Raw genomic sequence first — 18608 nt, 5'->3', positions numbered from 1 at the left:
ACGTATCCCAACGATATCTTTTAGGCAAATACTGACGAAAGTCTAGAGGTTTTGAGTAACAGCGGTGGGTACTTTTCATATGCTTCTCCCGTACAGCAACAAGCGAACATTACATGGTGATCCCTTTTCAGTATGGTTGAGGCTTTACCCATTGACAACTGGCAATAGGAATTTTTCAATGTTCAGCTGAAGATACGACGAAGCACTGATACTAGAAATGCTAACGCTGCCATGTTGTACGAATCCTCTTCACTCCTTTGAGGAGTATAAGGGGTATACAAATTATATATTTTTTTCTATTTGATTTTCACACGCATGGACACTGGACTGTTTCCCCTTTTTTAGTAAATTCGCCCAGTATAGTTCCTTCAACCGTTTATCTTCAGTTCTTAACGTCACAGCCATGAACCCCTTTCCGATTTCCTAAAAGGGTTCCTGTCCGTATAGTGGCATCCTGTTCCCTTCCTGCCTAGCTCATCCGCGGCCTCGTTATTTTTTAAGTGGTGGCCGACTATAAAAAACAATGAGCGAGGCCTCGCAGTAATGGAGACGAAGATCTTGAAGTGCAGTAACATACCTTGACCGCATCCGAAATGAAGACATCCACGATCGATATGGGGTTCTTCAATGGCGTAATGATGAAATTCGCACTGACGAGATCTTACTAGCTAAGCGAGCAGCGAATTTAATGTGAGCCTCAAGGTCGACCGAAGTTTCGATTGCTTGAGAAGGTGGATGTTAATTTGAAAGCCATAGATACTGTCCCTTTGAACTTTCTAGGCTAAAACTTCCTGATCCATACGGATTAGGTAACCCGCCTACCGCAATCTGTTCAGGTGGATTTTATCCACAACCAAACGTACATATGAAGTTGTCTATCCTCCTGTATGGCGCCTATAATTTTTCGGAGGATTCTTCTCTCGAACGTGGCTAAGAGTTTGCAATTTTTCTTCCCAAGAATCCAGGTTTTCGAGGAATACACAAGGAGAGATTAATGTCTAGTACAAAATGCAAAATCTGTGTGCGGATTTCATCGTCATGGCTGTTATCAATTGTGATTTTCGACCCTAGATAGGAGAAATCAACGGTCTTAAAATTATACTCTTTGTCATTCTCATTTGATCAGTGCAATTTGATGTTATTGCTTCTTTGTTTTTTGGTGCTCTCGTTGCCATCCTGTACTTCTTCCTGTCTTCATAAATGTGCAGACCAAGATCTCGCGCTGATCGCCGCGTGTCGATCTGGATGCAGGAAGGTTCTATATCTCTGGTTGTTCTTCCCCTGATGTCAGTAGCGTCAGCGTGGGCTAGTAATTACATGGATTTAAAGAGGATGGTGTTTGTCGCACTTACATCAACATCATGGATCATCTTTCCCAGGGCCAGGTTAAAAAGGATGCATAATAGGGCATCCCCTTGTCTTAGACCGTTGTCGGTATGAATAGTATCTAGAGTAATCTTGCTGCTTTTAACTGGCCACGCACATTGGTCAGGGTCAGCCTAGTCAGTCTTATCAATTTCGTTTGGATACCGAATTCTCTCATGGCAGTGTACAGTTTTACTCTGGCTGTGCTGTCATAGCCTGCCCTGAAGTCGATGAAAAGATGGTGCAGATGGTCCACATTCCAACAGTTTTTCCGTCTCTTGCAGCATAGAGACAATTTGACCTGTTGCTGATTTGCTTGGAGTGAAGCCTCTTTGGTATGCGTCATTGATGTTTTGGACATATAGCTGAAAATATCTTATAGATGGTACTCATCAGTGTGATACTTCTATAAATGCTGTACTGCATGACATCCCCCGTTTTCATTTATAGGACCCTTTGCCAGTCGCAGGCATCGATTCGCTGTTCCATACCTTGAACATCAGTTGATGAACTGCTTGATGTAGCTAGCTGGTTGTGAAGAACAGCAGAAGCTTTTATTGCGTCATCTATTTAACCCTCGATTAGCAGGTCTTTTATTTGGTTGAAAGTGTCCCATCTGGAGAGGTCGACGTTTGTTTGTGGTCCGCTTTCTGAGCGAACCAGGTGCTTCTAACAACTATAGATTTCGTGCGATACTGCTAACTGAATAGAGAGTATTCGGCTTCCACCGGGCTCAGTGGCAGAGCCTGGAATTCCGCTAATTTGTGGAAATAATTGAATGCTGGCTGCCTAAAGTGTGTTGACATTCGTGGTCATCGGCTCACCTTGTGTTCTTTGAAGTTGTTTTGTCGGTGTTCATAGTCTTCAGCGCGACTATTGTTCCGCTCGCGCGTCTTATTTACTTTATAGGCTAAAGGCGGCCGAGAAATTGGAAGATATTTCTGGTAACCCAGCATTGGCTTCGGTTAGTTTAAGTTAATTTGAGTGACTAGTGCATTGGTTGCTATCTTTCAAGAAGAAGGAAGGATTTATTAATGCGTTACGTTCAAAAATGGAACGAAAATCAGACTAATATTTGTAAATGACAGACGAAGATAGTTATTGGACTAAATATTAGAATATTCATATATGTATATTTTGATTAAAGCAAGAAAGAAAGAAAGAAAAATGAGACTGTTCAGAATGGTGTATTGCTGCATGGTTTGAACCAGACTGTGTGAGAGTCCCAGGACATCAAGGGAAGCCGTGAGGGACTTAAGTACAATACCTGTAGGTGACAATATTATGGGAACTATACCTAGTTTCTCAAAACGCCAGATTTCTTTGATTTCCCGAGCCAGTGGCCCATAGTTCATATGCGCGGAGCGATCCGTCTTTTCAACTCGGACCACGTGAAGCTTGCTATGTCAAATGTGGCGATCAGTTAGAACTTGCCAGTTCCAATGCGTTTATTTTATTCTTCCCCGAGAGTTGCGATTTCAGTACCAGCTTTACACGTCGCAGGAATTCGGACAGCAGAGCATCCTTCAGATCACCAACTCGAGCATGGGTTCCTTACAGAATTCCTAGGTACTTGTAGAAGTCTGTCTCAATGTGGTGGTCACCAATGCTATGTCCGGCAGGCGGCTGGTGATGACCTTTGCGGATGGCTTGGATTCGACACTTGTCTAACCTAAATTCCATTCGAATATCACAGTTAAACTTGCCTACTATTTTCAACACACTTCTAAGGTGGTCGTCAAGAGTACTAGCTGTATACAGTCAACTAAGTACATCATGTGTATCAGCTCGGTATTTATCACGTTGGCCATATTTTATAGCAAAACCATGCCCTCTAGCGGCATTCAGTAGCCATGAAAGCTGATTCAGTGCCCTGCAAACCCAAAGGGAACTCAACGAATCCTCCTGGAAGACACTTCTTCGTATAAGGACGGGCTTTGAGGTGTTGGCACCCTCTTATGAATGCACTGATAAGGTTGTATGCCACCCTTCCATGACTGTCGCTAAAAACTTTATTAGTTCGATATAGACGATATAGACGCCAGGTACGCGGGACTCTGCCAAAAGCCTTGGTATAATCGATATAACAACTAAAGAGATTTCTTTCGCCTCTAGTTGCTTGTCCTAGAACTACCGAGTCAATAGGGAGTTGCTCTCTCTCTTCCTTGACCCGACTCTGCAGCTTTTCTGCTCCTTGGACAGAATGTTGTGAGTCTCGGGGAGTGCATTGACCTTTCCACTAATAATGAATGTTACGAATTTGTAGGGAGTTGATAAGCATGTAGTCGATCTGGTGTCTGCGGGGTCTTGCACCGTGTCCTGCGTAGGGATAAGGTAGGTAATCCCCGCAGTGAGGTAAGGTGGTAACTCCTCCGGATAACTCATCACCTGATTAATGCTGTGTGCTAACCGAGCATGTATACTGGCAAATTTTTGATACCATAAATTCAGCATGCGATGCAGACCAGGATCCCTCTTCGGGCTGTTTATAACTTGTCGAACCTCCTCTTCGGTAACATTCGAAAAATGTATGCCAGGCGTAATGGCATACGAGTGCTTAAGCGGTGGTCCACTCTGTATGCTGGGCGGGCAATCCCCAAAATCCACCCCAATATTCCTTCGCTTCCATTACCGAAAACTGTACTGTCTGGACACTCTGTTGGGATTCGTTGAGAGATCTGAAGATTCCCGCTGGTTCCTCTGGTACGTTGCTTGCAAAACACGTCTGGAGTGACTTTCACTATACCGTCGTAGCCGACTGCATACGATAGAAAGTTTCTGCTTTAGTTTGTCTAGAATTTCAACTACGGTTGTATCACTGAGAATGATATAGTTCCTTTAGACCCTCTGCTCATTGTTTTTCACACGTCTGTGGGCATTGCCAGTGCTGATTTGAGTCAGCCTAACAATCTCTAGCCATAGTCCCGCTAACGTTCCCAACCCATGGTGGATCTCGTCGATCACTTAAATCAATAACGCGAAAGCAGGTCCTTACTCCCTTATACGACTGTAAAGTTTCTTTTTTCCACCACCACTGTTGCTGCTTCTAAACACTGAACTGCCCTCATTCCCACTCCCTCCAAGCTTATTGATTTAGGGATAGTGGTTCTATCCCATATTGCCCAGCCTTCCGTTCCACAGTTCGCCAGTGTTAGATCTGGTCTGTTCATATAGCTGGCGGAACGGACGTGCCGACTTTCAAAGTTGCCACTAACCCTTTGGTTCCGAAAAGTAGCCTAGCTAGTTAGCTGTTTGTGGAATTGAGGAAGTCGAGTTCTCTGACAATCGTTCACCAATTGTGGACTAAAGTGATAACTATGTGCAGGAATCGGTATTAGTGATTAAAGGTTCTGACTTTGACTTTAATAAGGCACTGATGGAACACAGATTCTGCTAGGATGCAAATCTGAATTATACAATGCTGTGTTCGGTGGTTGAGGAACTGACAATAATATCCATAAAATATGAATTTACTGAACATGATTAAGAGAATAACAATATAATATAAACATACCACACCAACATTTTATTACAAGGGGCTTAAATTAGCAAAAGACCAACGAATATTTTGATCATTTGGAAAATAATCAGATTAAAAGACCTGGTTTGTGCGCAATTTGTGGTACCCAGAACGTCAGAACGTATTACACTTTTAATCCACTTGCGGTTCTGTGAAATACTGACACACATTCCGATATTAGTAGGGTGCATGTGTTTAGAGATTAGAGCATATAAAATATATGGGGGATTTCGATTGACAACTGGGCCTCCTGCATCCATCCAATATATTCCTTGAGATGTACTTTTGATGCAAGTAAGGAGTGGATGGCATTGACTCTTGTCCACTTTAAAGATACTGTGGCGCGGCAGGATTCGCAGCATTTGAAATTTATTTCGAATGTTGTGAATACGAACGAATAGATGGCGCGGATCTATCCACTTTGCGGAGCTCGCCACGGGAATGGAGGACCGGCGAGAAAAGTGTGCCATGAGTTAGGGGCAGAAGAGAAACACATGAAGCGAGTCTCACTTCTGCCTCTAACGAGCATACGGTGACACGAAGTAAAGAAAGTTAAACATCTAAAAACTTTAACAAATGTAAAATATAAGTTCTACGGTTATTGAATTTAGACTGTCTGTACTTCACTGCAGGATTCTAATTTTTGAAAGCGTTTTGCATCTGGCACAGAAGTTATCAGTTAAAAAGTACGGAGAAAATAGAACTGATTAAGAAACAGAGAACAAACAAACTAAAATGAATATCCAGGGAAGATTACAAAAAGAAAGTTAAATTGGTGACCCCGGAGCGAACATTGCAGCAAGGAGCCAGCGTGTCCAGCCCCGCTCCGCAGTCTATAACGCCAATCGTCATCGTGAACCAATCAAGCGGGCAGACCATCGCACAAAACTTGAACATTGCCTCCTCCGCAACTGTCGTTCCACTGGCTATTTCGTCGAAAACTCCAAATGTGATTACCGGCACAATCAAGGTAGCGAAAGTGATCCCCCAACAATAACAGCAGCAGCCGCAACAGTCGCAGCAACACCACCAGCAGAGCCAGCACCGCAGCGCTAGACGTTAGCATCACTGCCGCAGCCACCATCAATTCAACGAGCGCGACCACCTTTCAACATCGACAACGCAGCAACGGCGGAAGCATTCAAAATCCCATCGAGGTACAACAATATCAGCCTCAAGTTCAACAACATCAAAATCAACCGCCAGCACAACAGCAAAAATATCAACAGCAGCAACATCAGCCACCACAAAATCAGCAGTTCGCTTCAATCAACTCGCAGGTTTAGTTTTGAATTTGTGCACTGATTGTTTATTATAGTATTAAAATGTAAAAAATTGTGATAATAATAATCGAAAATCGCTGCAAGAGACGGCGTTACGTGTTTCACATCGCGGGTTCTCCGTTTCCTTGTTGGTGTTTTTGGTCTGCGCTGGAGAGCGTCCGCTTCGGTCGTCATTTCTCTGTTCGTGCGTGCATTAGTGGGTGCGGCCTGCCGTGTCAGTGTAAAATTCACCGCGTTTCGTTTTAAATTCACCGCGCCTGCATTACAACTCGTACTTTTCGTGAAACAAGATGTCGTTTGACAGTAAAGACGCGGCAGGCCCATCGGACCCGCAAGTGACCGCCCTCGCCGTACGCGTTCCTCCGTTTTGGCGGCGGAACCCGGAGCTGTGGTTCGTGCATTTGGAAGCGCAGTTCCAAATGTCCGGCATCACATCGGACGCGACCCGCTTCAACTACGCGGTGGTCGGCCTGGACGAAGAGTCTATTCTTCTGGTGTCCGACGTTGTGAAGTCGGCATCGTACATACAGCTCAAGAGCGAGTTGATCAGGCGCCTGTCGGCAAGCGAGTCGGCAAAATTAGACCACTTGCTGGCGGGTTTAACGTTGGGTGATCGAACTCCCAGCCAATTGCTTCGCGAAATGAGGCAATTGGGTGGAAGCAAGATTGGCGATGACCTGATCAGGTCGCTCTGGCTGCGACGGCTCCCGGAGGGCACCCAGGCGATCCTCGCTTGCGTCTCCGGTTCCTTGGAGGAACTGGCAGCGACGGCCGACCAGGTGCAGGAGGTGTACGTACGCCCAACCTTGGCGGCCGTTCAACCACCGTCGGATGAGGTGGGTGACTTGAGGCGCGAGATAGCCGCTTTAACAGCCAGTGTGGCCGAGATGCGGGCGACGTTGGACGCTCAGCGTTCGGGCGCCAGATCGCGAGCACGCTCGCGGTCTGCCACCCGAAAAGGGCGATCAGGTAGCAGGTCGTCAAGACAGTCCACGGACCAAGGGATTTGCTGGTATCACCGCAGATTCGGGGATAAAGCGACAAGATGTACGCTACCGTGTAGATTCTCTCCTACCGCAAAAAACTAGGTCCGCGGGGGGTCTTGGCGGCGGCCACCCAGAACGCAGCGCCACGTCGCCTAACTATTTTCGACCCCCTCAGCGGGCGCAGCTACCTCATAGATACTGGTGCGGAGGTTTCGGTTCTTCCCGTACCTCGGCAACATCAACTTTTCCCTCAACCGCTCAAACTTGCGGCAGCAAATTCCTCCCGCATAAACACGTACGGGTATAGGCAAGTGGACGTGAGTCTTGGCTTGCGTAGGACGTTTTCGTGACGTTTCATCCTGGCGGATGTCAGCTTCTCCATACTAGACGCAGACTTCCTGTGTCACTATGGATTGCTGGTGGACTTGCAAAACAAGTCTCTTATAGATTCCACGACCAACCTTAATTCGCCGGGACATATGGTATCTCACCCAGGCAATAATCTTTCCGTTCTTTTAGAAGACATTACCGACTCTCGTGTTCGGGCACTTCTCCAAAAGTTCAGCCAGATTACTACCAAGTGTAGTCTCTCCAAACCAGTGAAGCACAATGTGCAGCACCACATTATCACTACTGGTTCCCCGATCTTCTCGAAGGTGCGTCCTCTACCATCTCAGAAACTGGCAATTGCACGGAAAGAGTTTGAACAACTCGTTCAACAGGGTATCTGCAGGCCCTCAAACAGCTGTTGGTCTTCCCCACTGCATATGGTCCCTAAGCCAAACGGCGAATGGCGCCCATGTGGGGATTACAGAAGGCTAAATGCACAGACTGTTCCTGACCGATATCCAATTCCACTCATCCACGACTTTGCGCATCACCTCGCGAATTGCCGCATCTTTTCGACCTTGGACTTAACCAAGGCTTATCACCAAATCCCAGTAGCTCCTGAAGACATTCCAAAGACGGCAATATGCACACCCTTTGGACTCTTCGAGTTCACCCGGATGACTTTCGGATTGTGCAATGCGGCGCAAACCTTTCAAAGGTTCATTCACTCAGTCCTGCGAAACCTCGAGTTCTGTTTCGTATATTTGGATGATGTTTTGGTCGCTTCTTCCACTGAGTCTGAGCACTTAGCCCATCTCGAGTGCATTTTTCAACGTCTCCTTGAGGCCGGTTTAGTCCTAAACGTTGAGAAATGCAAATTCCTTCAACAACAGGTGAGATTCCTCGGCCATTTCATTTCCCCTGAAGGAATACAGCCCGACCCGGACAAGGTACAAGCGATAACAAGCTTCCCGCGTCCAAAGACAGTGAGGGAGTTGAGGAGGTTCTTGGGCATGCTGAACTTCTACCGTCGTTTCCTGCCCAAGGCCGCCCATCTCCAGTCCATTTTGAACGCGTACTTGTCTGGCCCCAAAACTAAGGACACACGAGAGATCGTGTGGTCTGAAGAGGCTATCTGCGCGTTTGACAAATCCCGTCAACAACTGGCTGACGCTAACTCTTGGCATTCCCTTTGCAAGATGCACCCCTAGCAGTTTTTGTTGATGCCTCTGACATCGCAGTAGGTGCTGCCCTTCACCAAAAGGTGGATCAAGTTTGGCAGTCGTTGAGCTTCTTCTCGAAGCAGTTGAATTCCGCTCAACGGAACTACAGTACCTACGATCGCGAACTGCTCGCCGCGTATTTGAGCATCAAATACTTCCGTTTCTCCCTAGAAGGCAGGCCGTTCACAGTGTTCACGGACCATAAGCCTCTCACGTATGCTTTGAAACAGAAGCCCGACAAAGCGTCCCCTCGTCAACTTCGCCATCTGAGCTTTATAAGCCAGTTTACGTCAGACATCCAGCACGTGTCCGGCAAGGACAACATAGTTGCTGACGCTTTGTCTCGTGTCTCCGAGGTTAACATCCCCGCCTCACTCGATTTCTCGGCTATTGCCAAGGCGCAGGAGGATGACGCAGCATTTCAGAGTCTCAAATCCAACCCCAAATACAAATTTCGGGAGTTGCCCATCTTCGGCTCAAACCTCTCTCTCTGCTGCGAAGACTCGGAAAAGGGACCTCGGCCATACATTCCGGCTACATTTCGCAAGGAAGTGTTCCACGCAGTTCACGACTTGGCGCATCCCGGCATCAGGACAACAAACCGGTTAGTCACCGGAAAATACTTCTGGCCCTCCATGAACAAGGATATCAATTCCTGGGCCAGAGAGTGCATCGCATGCCAAAAGTGTAAAGTCTCCAGGCATGTAAGGAAAGAAGTGGGCTCATTCCCCCGCACTACCAAGCGTTTCCACACGATACACCTCGACATAGTAGGGCCTTTGCGAGACTCGCACGGTTATAGGTATTGTCTCACAATCATCGACAGGTTCACGCGGTGGCCTGAGGCAATACCTCTGAAAGACATTACGGCGCAATCATGTGCCGAAGCCCTCTGTCGAGAGTGGATACCTCGCTTTGGCGTCCCTGCAGTGGTCATCACTGACCAGGGAATGCAATTTGAGTCCACCCTTTTCTCCGAGTTAGGCAAACTCCTTGGTTTTAAACGCCAGCGGACTACTGCATACCACCCGCAATCCAATGGGATGCTAGAACGTTGGCACCGGACGCTGAAAGCCGCCATTATGGCACATGACGATCCGTCCTGGTCCCAAGTCTTGCCTCTCGTCCTACTCGGCCTGCGTACAACCCGACGAGAGGAATTTGCTGCCAGCCCCGCAGAGCTGGTATACGGGGAGAACCCAAGACTCCCAAGCGATCCGGTCTTCGACAAGAGATCGGGTCTCACGGAGTCGGGGTTGGTGCGTCTGCTGAGGGACAATCTCCGACGCATCAAAGCGCCACCACCCACTCGACACTCGTCCATACCTGCTTGTTCGCCCAAGGAACTGGACACATGCACGCACGTGCTGATCAGGACGGATGCCGTCCTTAAGCCGCTGCAGCCTCCATATGAGGGCCCGTACCGCGTTCTCGAGCGGGGAGAACATTTCTTCCAGCTCGAGATCGGTGGACGCAGGAAGGCGGTCTCTCTGTCCAGGCTGAAACCCGTGTCCGCCCGAAGCAGCGTCGTGTCCGTTTTGTGGATTGACTGCGAACGAAGTTCCGGGATCAGTCGCCGAAACCCCTAGGTTTCATCTGGGGGCGGAGTGATGTGGCGCGGCAGGATTCGCAGCATTTGAAATTTATTTCGAATGTTGTGAATACGAACGAATAGATGGCGCGGATCTATCCACTTTGCGGAGCTCGCCACGGGAATGGAGGACCGGCGAGAAAAGTGTGCCATGAGTTAGGGGCAGAAGAGAAACACATGAAGCGAGTCTCACTTCTGCCTCTAACGAGCATACGGTGACACGAAGTAAAGAAAGTTAAACATCTAAAAACTTTAACAAATGTAAAATATAAGTTCTACGGTTATTGAATTTAGACTGTCTGTACTTCACTGCAGGATTCTAATTTTTGAAAGCGTTTTGCATCTGGCACAGAAGTTATCAGTTAAAAAGTACGGAGAAAATAGAACTGATTAAGAAACAGAGAGCAAACAAACTAAAATGAATATCCAGGGAAGATTACAAAAAGAAAGTTAAAGTACCATATCGTAATTTGCCGTCATGTTCTCCTTCCGCTTTCCTATGGAAGCCGAATCCAATCGCAACACATTTAGAGTTATCCGCCAAATCGGTTTTTGCCAGAGGAATCCAAGAAACGCCTTCAGATGATATAACTTCCCTATTAAGTTCTAATACTGCTAAATTGTAGATATAATTAACTTTATCGCCTGCAGTTCGTGCTTGAGGATGACGTATAATCTTTATTATTTTCCTGGTCTGCCTGGATGGGGGAGCTGGCTTCTGAGGTGGCGATGACTCAACGTCACCCACAAGAAGTAAACCGGTCCGCACGCCCACAAAACAGTAGGCTCCTGACAATGCATATTTCGGTGCAATCATCGTAGCTGAGCAAGTGGATTTATTATATTCACGATTTATAACTGCAGCTGCAAATGGAAATTGTCCTATCTTCGCCAATGTTCCATTTACTATGGATAACTGCGCTTTTGCATCGTCTAGTATGATGTCGAAATAGATGAGCGCTGATAATATTGCAAAATATTTCATAATCACTCATGGATGAATTTCGAAAATTTCAAGATCTTCTGAGCCACCTTTTAGCTACACGTGTTCTTAGCGATAATTTCAAAGATAAATCTCTAGAATTTACCAAATTCAAAATTTATAATTAAAATAAATAAGTTTATTCGGAAATTTATGCTGAAATGCCTAAAATACTAGACGATAATATCACGTCAAAAGCTTAGCCTTCATTGATCGCTTCGTTTCGAGATGAGAGCATTTACGGTCTCTTTACGTTTGGAAATACGAACCTCGCCGAAACTTCCTAATACCCCGAAACTACATTAATTAGGCCACCCTTTGTTAAATTTTTGCGGGATTGCCACCGCCGCTTTTTGTGAACCGTAAATATGTTTTTTCGTTGTTCTCTCTGATTGCTTTGACAGATTTTTAAGCTTTCGTGTAAAACAAAACCATTTTAAACCGATTATCGAGTTTTACTTGCTTCACCTCAACCCTCCACCCCCTCCTCCCTCCTTCAGCTATCTTGTGTTTTCGGTTTTAGCAAATTTTTCCTTGATATAGTTCTCTTCTGAAAAATCTTTACAATTAAGCCAGGCCTCGTTCCGATACTCTTCCAAATCTCTCAAAATATTTTTGACTAAATTTGGGGAAAATGGATGCAAAAACCGAATGCACATTATAAATATTTTCAAGATAGCCGACACAATATATTTTTGGCACTACCCTTATACCTTTCGGAAACTGTCACAGAATTGCTGTCATACGTTCTTGAATCTCTCTGACGTCCGCAAATGACGATTGCTGTAAGCTTGTTTTCAAATAAGAAAACAGAAAAACAAATTGGAGTGAGTTCTAGAGAGAGGAATAGGCGTTTCAAATCAGCTACGCCATGCTAAATCTTAAAACAAATTCGCAAAATTAACAGCTTTATTAAATTAATAAATATTAATTATGTTGTATATTTATTTCTCCCAGAAAGCAATATAATGAACGTTTACCACGTATGTTTCACTCTGTTCGTTTCTGTTCTACCTAGAAAAACAATAGTTAAATGTTCTTTGAGGACCTTCTTGTGACTAATTGATCACTCGAATGTTTCCACTTCAAAGATCCTTCTTCAGCTTTTGTTCCGTCCAAAAGCGTTTGATGCAATTTTTCTCAGTCAAACGCCTGATCTGGACGCAGTGGCGAAACTCGCAAATCATCATCCTTCGTATCAGACCATCGTCGTTTCCGCCGGCCTCTTAGTTATTTCCCGTTGATTTCGATGTTTAGACACTAGGATAGAGGCAACCCGTCAAACACTGTCTCACCTCTATCTTGGGAGCAGGATGACCCACGCGGTTCGCAGATACATATTAAACCCTCCTCTATATAATATACAAAACGCGACGTGACTGCAAATTACATTGAACGTAAATCTGGTAAGGCAGCGTCTGGTACGAAATTGTAATGCCATCTTTGGTTATTTTTTAAACGACCATAATATCGAAGACGCCTCTTTCGCAACTTTTCCATGATTAGTTTCACCCCGTTTCGATCGAGGATATACTCATTTCTGCAATCGCGAACGGAACATTTTCGTCCAACGGAACATTTTCGTCTCCATTACTGGGAGATGCCGTTCATTGCCTTTTATGGTCGGCTAACACTTACCATTGGCTGATAGCATTGACCCGAAGTTAGTCAATGAGAATTTTAGAGACGATTATCATCATCATCAAGGGCGCATCAGCGCGGGCTAACGTTTTAATACGGAACTCTAAACATCCTGGTTTTGCGTCTGGCGTCCTGGCTTACGTCATCGTTTCATCTGAGGCAGGGTCTCCTATGGTTTTTTCCTGTCATAGGTATTGCCCTTATAGACTTTCCGGGCTGGATTATCGTCACCCGTACGAATTTTATCCACAACCAGGTGGTCATGATATTGTCCATCGTTATATAGACTACGGAATCGTCCTCTCTCTTGTAGGGACCTCGAAGATCCTTCGGAGGACTCTTCCCTGGAACGCCGCTGAGACTTTGTTATTTTTGTTTCAAAAAACCGGAAATACATGAAGACAGCAAGATCACTGTCTTGCATAGTAAGACCTTTGACTCTATGGTGAGACGTTTAGAGCGCCAGGGTCTGCCTCGTCTTCTTTTTCCCATAGATATTGCCCTTATATACTTTCCGGGCTGGATCATTCTCATCCACACGAATTAAATGCTCCACCCACCGTAACCTATTGATCCGGATTTTATGCACAACCTGACCGTCACGGTATCGCTCATCGTCGGTTAGGTACCTTACGGAATCGTCTATCGTCATGTAGGGGGCCAAAAACCCTTCGGAGGAATCTTCTCTCGAACACGGCGAAGAGTTCGCAATTTTTCTTGTTAAAAACGCTGCGAGTCTGCGAGGAATACATGAGGACTGGCAAGATCATTATCTTGTACAGTAAGAGCTTTGACCCTATGGTGAAACGTTTCGTGCGGAACGGTTTTTGTAAGCTGAAACCGGCTCTGTTAGCTGCCAACAACCGTCCGCGGATTTCATCGTCATGGCTGTTATCGGTTGTGATTTTCGACCCTAGATAGGAGAAATTATCAACGGTCTCAAAATTGTAGTCTCCTATCTTTATTCTTCCCGTTTGGCCCGTGGTTTGATGTTGTTGGTTGGTTGGCTTTGGATGCTGACGTTGCCACCATACATTTTGTCTTGCCTTCATTGATGTGCAGCCCAAGATCTCGTGCCAATCACCGCCTCCTCGAGCTGGATGAAGGCAGTTTGTAAGTCTCGGTTCGTTCTTCCCATGATGTCCGCATCGTCAGCGTAGGCCAGTAGTTGGGTCGACTTGAACAGGATCGTATCCCTCGGATTCACCTCAGCATCACGGATCACTTTCTCGAGGGCCAGGTTAAAGAGGACGCATGATTGGGTATCCCCTTGTCATAGACCGTTGTCGATGTCGAATGGTTTTCAGATTGATCCTGCTGCTTTTATTTGGCCTCTCACATTGGTCAGGGTTAGCCTAGTCAATCTTGCCAATTTCGTCGGGACACCAAATTCTCTCATGGCCGTGTACAGTTTTAACCTGGCTTTGCTATCACAGGCGGCTTTAAAATCGATGAATAGATGGTGCAACTGGTGTCCATATTCCAACAGTTTTTCCAACGCTTAGCACAGGGAGAAAATCTAATCTGGGGCTCTTTGGTTGCTCTCTGGTATGGACCAATGGTATTCTGAGCGTTTGGGGTTATCCGGATTAGCAAGATAGAGGAGAATATCTTACAGATTGTAGTTAGCAACGTGATACCTCTCTAATTGAGACGATTAATGCCTCTTTGCCAGCCGTCAGGCATTGATTCGCTGTCCCACACTTTGAGCACAAGTTGATGAACCACTTGGTGTAATGGGTCGCCTCCACATTTAGCCAATTCGGCTGTAATTCCATCGGCTACTAGCGACTTATGGTTTTTAGCCGATGAATTTCACAGACTGCTTCTTCTATACTTGGTGGTGGCAGTGTTTGTCTGTGGTCTTCAGTTGGCGAGAACTCCAAATCGCTGATGTTCTGGTTGTTCAGCATTTGATCAAAGTAGTCAACCCGCGTAAAAATTCCACACCTGGTGCGACCCTCAAGTTCAATGCCGACCGAATATATCGTCCAGTTAACCGGACGGCACATTCCACATTCCGCAGGGGTGTCATAAGATTTGACTGGCTGGATCGTGAAAGCGATTCCATGAACTGTGAGTAATGGTGGTCCTAACGCGCTCTAGCTAGTTATGGATGCGTCAGCACACATAAATCAAAAAAACAGATTACACGTGCCTGTATCTAATCCGCCAGATACAGACACCTTAGACGCGATGAAACAAGATACCGCCTGGAAAGAATTTGCTGCATTTCTGGAAAAATGCAAGCAGTCAGACGCTTAATCAGCGTTTATAAATGAATAAATACAGGAAATCAAAATAACATCTCGCCTAGTTGCCGCGAATCATCCGTCACTTCATATTGTCAATTAACATTGTGTAGAATAAATATTTCCGAAAAGTAAAAACTCTGTTTTCATTTATATTTCTTTTTTTTTTATCCCCGCTCGGAGCCAGGGACTTAATTAGCTCCGATACCGACCGAAATCCTGGGAACTTCAGCGTAGTGTATGCCGTGGGAATTTTCTATTGCGTTGATTAGGGAGCAGGAAGATATCCCAGAACGCAATAATTTCAGAAGTATATACCCCATCACAAAAGAGTTTGTAAGCGGTCGCAAATCTGTCAATGGTCTTGTGAAAAATATTAGAAGTTAACTCCTTATTCAAGACGACGAGCAACTAAAGAGGTGGAAAGAACACTTCACCGCGGCTCTTAGCCGTAAAACATCCGGTGAGGTCTCCCTCTTGTGGATGAAATGGGTAGTCATCGTAACATGCGGATACAGACTGTTCCTTCAAGTAGCACAGAGATCCAGCCATCAATACACTCAAACGGAGTAAAGTCCCTGGGCTTGAAAGTCTCCCGCAGAATTGTTTATGACTGCACTTGGAATTACTGCGGATCTGCTACTTCCACTATTACGGGATGAAGGAGATGATCGTTAAGACTCCAATGAAAGACACCTGTTTTGAATGTGACAATCGGAGGCTCCCTGCGGTGGCAATGATAACAACTAAAATAATCTTGGAATGCATCAATCAACATTTCGAAAGCTTGATCGACCTAGATCAGGCTTCCGCTCTGTATTATCCTGCCTTGACCACATCAACACTCTACGGATAATTTTGGAACAGTGCGCGGGGTTTAGATCCTTAACAGTAGCAGTGTATAGGGCACTGAACATTGGACGTTCGGTGTGATGATGTCCACAACAAGAACAAAGAGGAGTGGTGTAAGAGCGCTTCCTTAATGAACACCAACAGAGATACGAATCGGTTTTGATACACCCTTCGAACTTTACTTTTCGGATCCTGGTAGAGCAATTGAACCCAGCGCACGAGTTCTTCTGGTACTAAGTGTTATCGTAGAGCATACCAGATGAGTTCGTATGGCACACGGTCAAACGCTTTCTGTAGATCCAGAAATGCAATGTAACGATTGCGATGCTTCTCATGGTGTTTCTCCATGAGTAACCGTGCACCGTGAATTGCGTCAGTAGTTCTGCAGTTCTTGACACATTCGGCTTGATTCATGGTTATTTCAACAATTTCGCGAATACGGTTGTGAAGAATGCGTTCCAAAATCTTGATGGTATAGGAAAGTAACCGGATCGAACCCCTGTCCGTCTCGATGCCCTTGATGTATATCACAATACTCTGCTGCGCCTTATCCCTCTTAGAAGATATCCTAAGATAATTTCTAGGTCTTTCTGGAATAGTACTTTAAACGCTTTCACTGCCAATTTTCCTCTAGTTTCTGAGCATACCTCTTTCGATAGTTTCTACTTCTCATTTCTTTTCCTTTTGTCCATTGTTGAGGTGGCAGTCAGAATGTTATTGCCTTCCACCGTGAAGTAGGACAACGGGAAATAAGTTCTGGCAAATATATGTATCTTGCACTCGTCATTCTTGTCTTTGGTTATAATTTCACATAGCCTGGATGCTTCTATGGTTTATTCTACCCTTTCGCAGAATGCTCTGAAGCTACTTCATTTTGCTATCCTGTTGATGTTGCTATGCGTCGTCAGTACTTTTTTGTACCTCTGCTAGTTCCCGGTTTGTTTCGCTCGGTTGGAAGATTTTATTACCTCGTTTCTCATTCTGGTTAGGTTCCTGTTGCACAAGGGCGCATCCTTTCATGACTCGACTGTCTTAGCCAAACAGCCGGGTTCATATGCGTCAATGATGACTCTGTTGAGATCTTCCACTACTGCTTCTATAATAGCTCTATTTCGCTCCTGATGTCACTACTCACCTGTAGATGACGACGTAGGACGTCAAACACTCCTTGTTCCTCACGAGTGGTTATTTGCTCCGGAAATACTCTCACAGTATGGCTAGCCGAATGCTCTTAACCGCATTAGCATAGCTAACGGTGGATCTCCTCGCCTTCACCTCCGACCGCCACGGTATTTCCCCTCTCTTAGGCTCGGATTTGTGTTTCTTGGGAGCATTTCCCTTTTACGGGCTGATTTCCGCTACTTCTCGCTAATGTCTGCCTTTAGTTTTCTTCTCTCCCTCTAGTTTCAGGCTTTCTTCAGATAACGCAGATACTATTAAGCCCGTACGCCACAAGGATGTGGCTCCGCCCTGATGTCTCATATGCTGAATTGAGATATACCCTTGCTCGTCCCTTATTTTCGAGCGGGAACTTTTTTTGGTTGTGGCATTCACAGTAGGGTCTGCAGTGTGGCAGTGTTGACCTTGGCTTCAGTGCTTGGCCCTCCAACTTCTCTGTTGCAGTTTGTAATTTCCCCCCCCCCCCCGGAATCCTCCTTGTTTGTTGTTTGATTTTTTCGTTTGTTTTATTGTATTTCCGCCGTGCAACGTAGTAGAGTAAGGTCAGGCTTACTCAGTGAGGCAACCGGGTATCACTGAGTCTCCGTTCAAATTCGACTGCGAACTATCCAACGAGTACAGTTCGCATAACACTCTGGATTCGGGAAGGGGTTTTTCAACTCCTCAGCGTAGCGGAGTAGTGGGTGGCGCCACCCACTAACGGGAGATGAGTGGCTTGGCTCCTAAGGAGCCACTAATCAACCCCAAAAGGAGATAGGTTGGCTCCCGGAAGGCTGACATGAAAGAAATAACTAAAATGTACCCCGGAGCCTTTCTAGGGTTGTCTTTTTCCTTAGTGATGCTTTCAACATCTTTCAGGGAAATTTGTAGGTGGCCCAGCTTGGTGCTAATTAAAGATCTGGGAAGTCTAAAGGGGATTTAGACGTCGATTGCTTGAAATACTTCTTGCAAATGGGTTTTTTTTTGGTTTTGCCCTCATTACTTCTAGTTTTTTCTGTGGTACTTCTTAGCGGGGCTATCTGAACGTTGGCATTTTAATCTTTTTAGTGGCTTTCCACAAATGGTGGCGATGGGTGTGTTCCCTAAAGTCTTAAAGCACTTTAAGTTCTCCTGATCACATCCCTTATCTGCAGGAATGGCGAGGTTCCTTGATTGATTCTAATTGGCTAATTCCAGTGGATAGGAAGTTGAAAAGGCGGCTGCGAAATATTTTAAGTCAAACGCTTATTTTAAATTTGATAGTTAATTCGTTGTCAACGGTTGGTCCTTTTTTAGGTTGAATTTTAAAAACACAAAGAATGCAGTGACCTCTCAAGAAAATTCCAAATTAACAACAATCCACATATTCTATTTTATATTTAATTATATATTTTCTGTAATTTAAAATGAAGATAGTTTGGCTGG

The 18608-nt window shown here is 45.4% G+C and overlaps 2 protein-coding genes across 3 annotated transcripts in view; one reads left to right on the top strand and one right to left on the bottom strand.

Annotated features, from left to right (window-relative positions):
* The window catches only part of LOC119651134 (nitric oxide synthase), a 359499-nt gene that overhangs the window by 208305 nt on the left and 132586 nt on the right, over positions 1 to 18608 (top strand). The window lies entirely within an intron of this gene.
* Positions 4686 to 11949, bottom strand: LOC119651135 (coagulation factor X-like). Its single transcript, XM_038054530.1, has 2 exons — positions 10754 to 11949; positions 4686 to 5218 (listed from the first exon to the last, which is right to left on the bottom strand). Exons 1-2 carry the CDS (start codon positions 11281 to 11283, stop codon positions 4906 to 4908), a joined length of 843 nt encoding a protein of 280 aa, XP_037910458.1. The 5' UTR covers positions 11284 to 11949; the 3' UTR covers positions 4686 to 4905.

Source organism: Hermetia illucens, chromosome 3, assembly GCF_905115235.1.
Source record: "Hermetia illucens chromosome 3, iHerIll2.2.curated.20191125, whole genome shotgun sequence".
NCBI lineage: Eukaryota > Metazoa > Arthropoda > Insecta > Diptera > Stratiomyidae > Hermetia > Hermetia illucens.
The sequence above is the reverse complement of the archived record's forward strand: the minus strand, read 5'-3'. Positions and strand labels throughout refer to the sequence as shown.

What these genes read in the sequence shown, in the direction of transcription:
- LOC119651135 (XM_038054530.1), bottom strand. Translation starts at nt 11,283, where the DNA reads ATGAAATATTTTGCAATATTATCAGCGCTCATCTATTTCGACATCATA. An exon ending in GGCAAATTACGATATGGTAC is followed by an intron (nt 5,219 to 10,753) that starts TTTAACTTTCTT and finishes GCGCCACAGTAT; the next exon opens with CTTTAAAGTGGACAAGAGTC.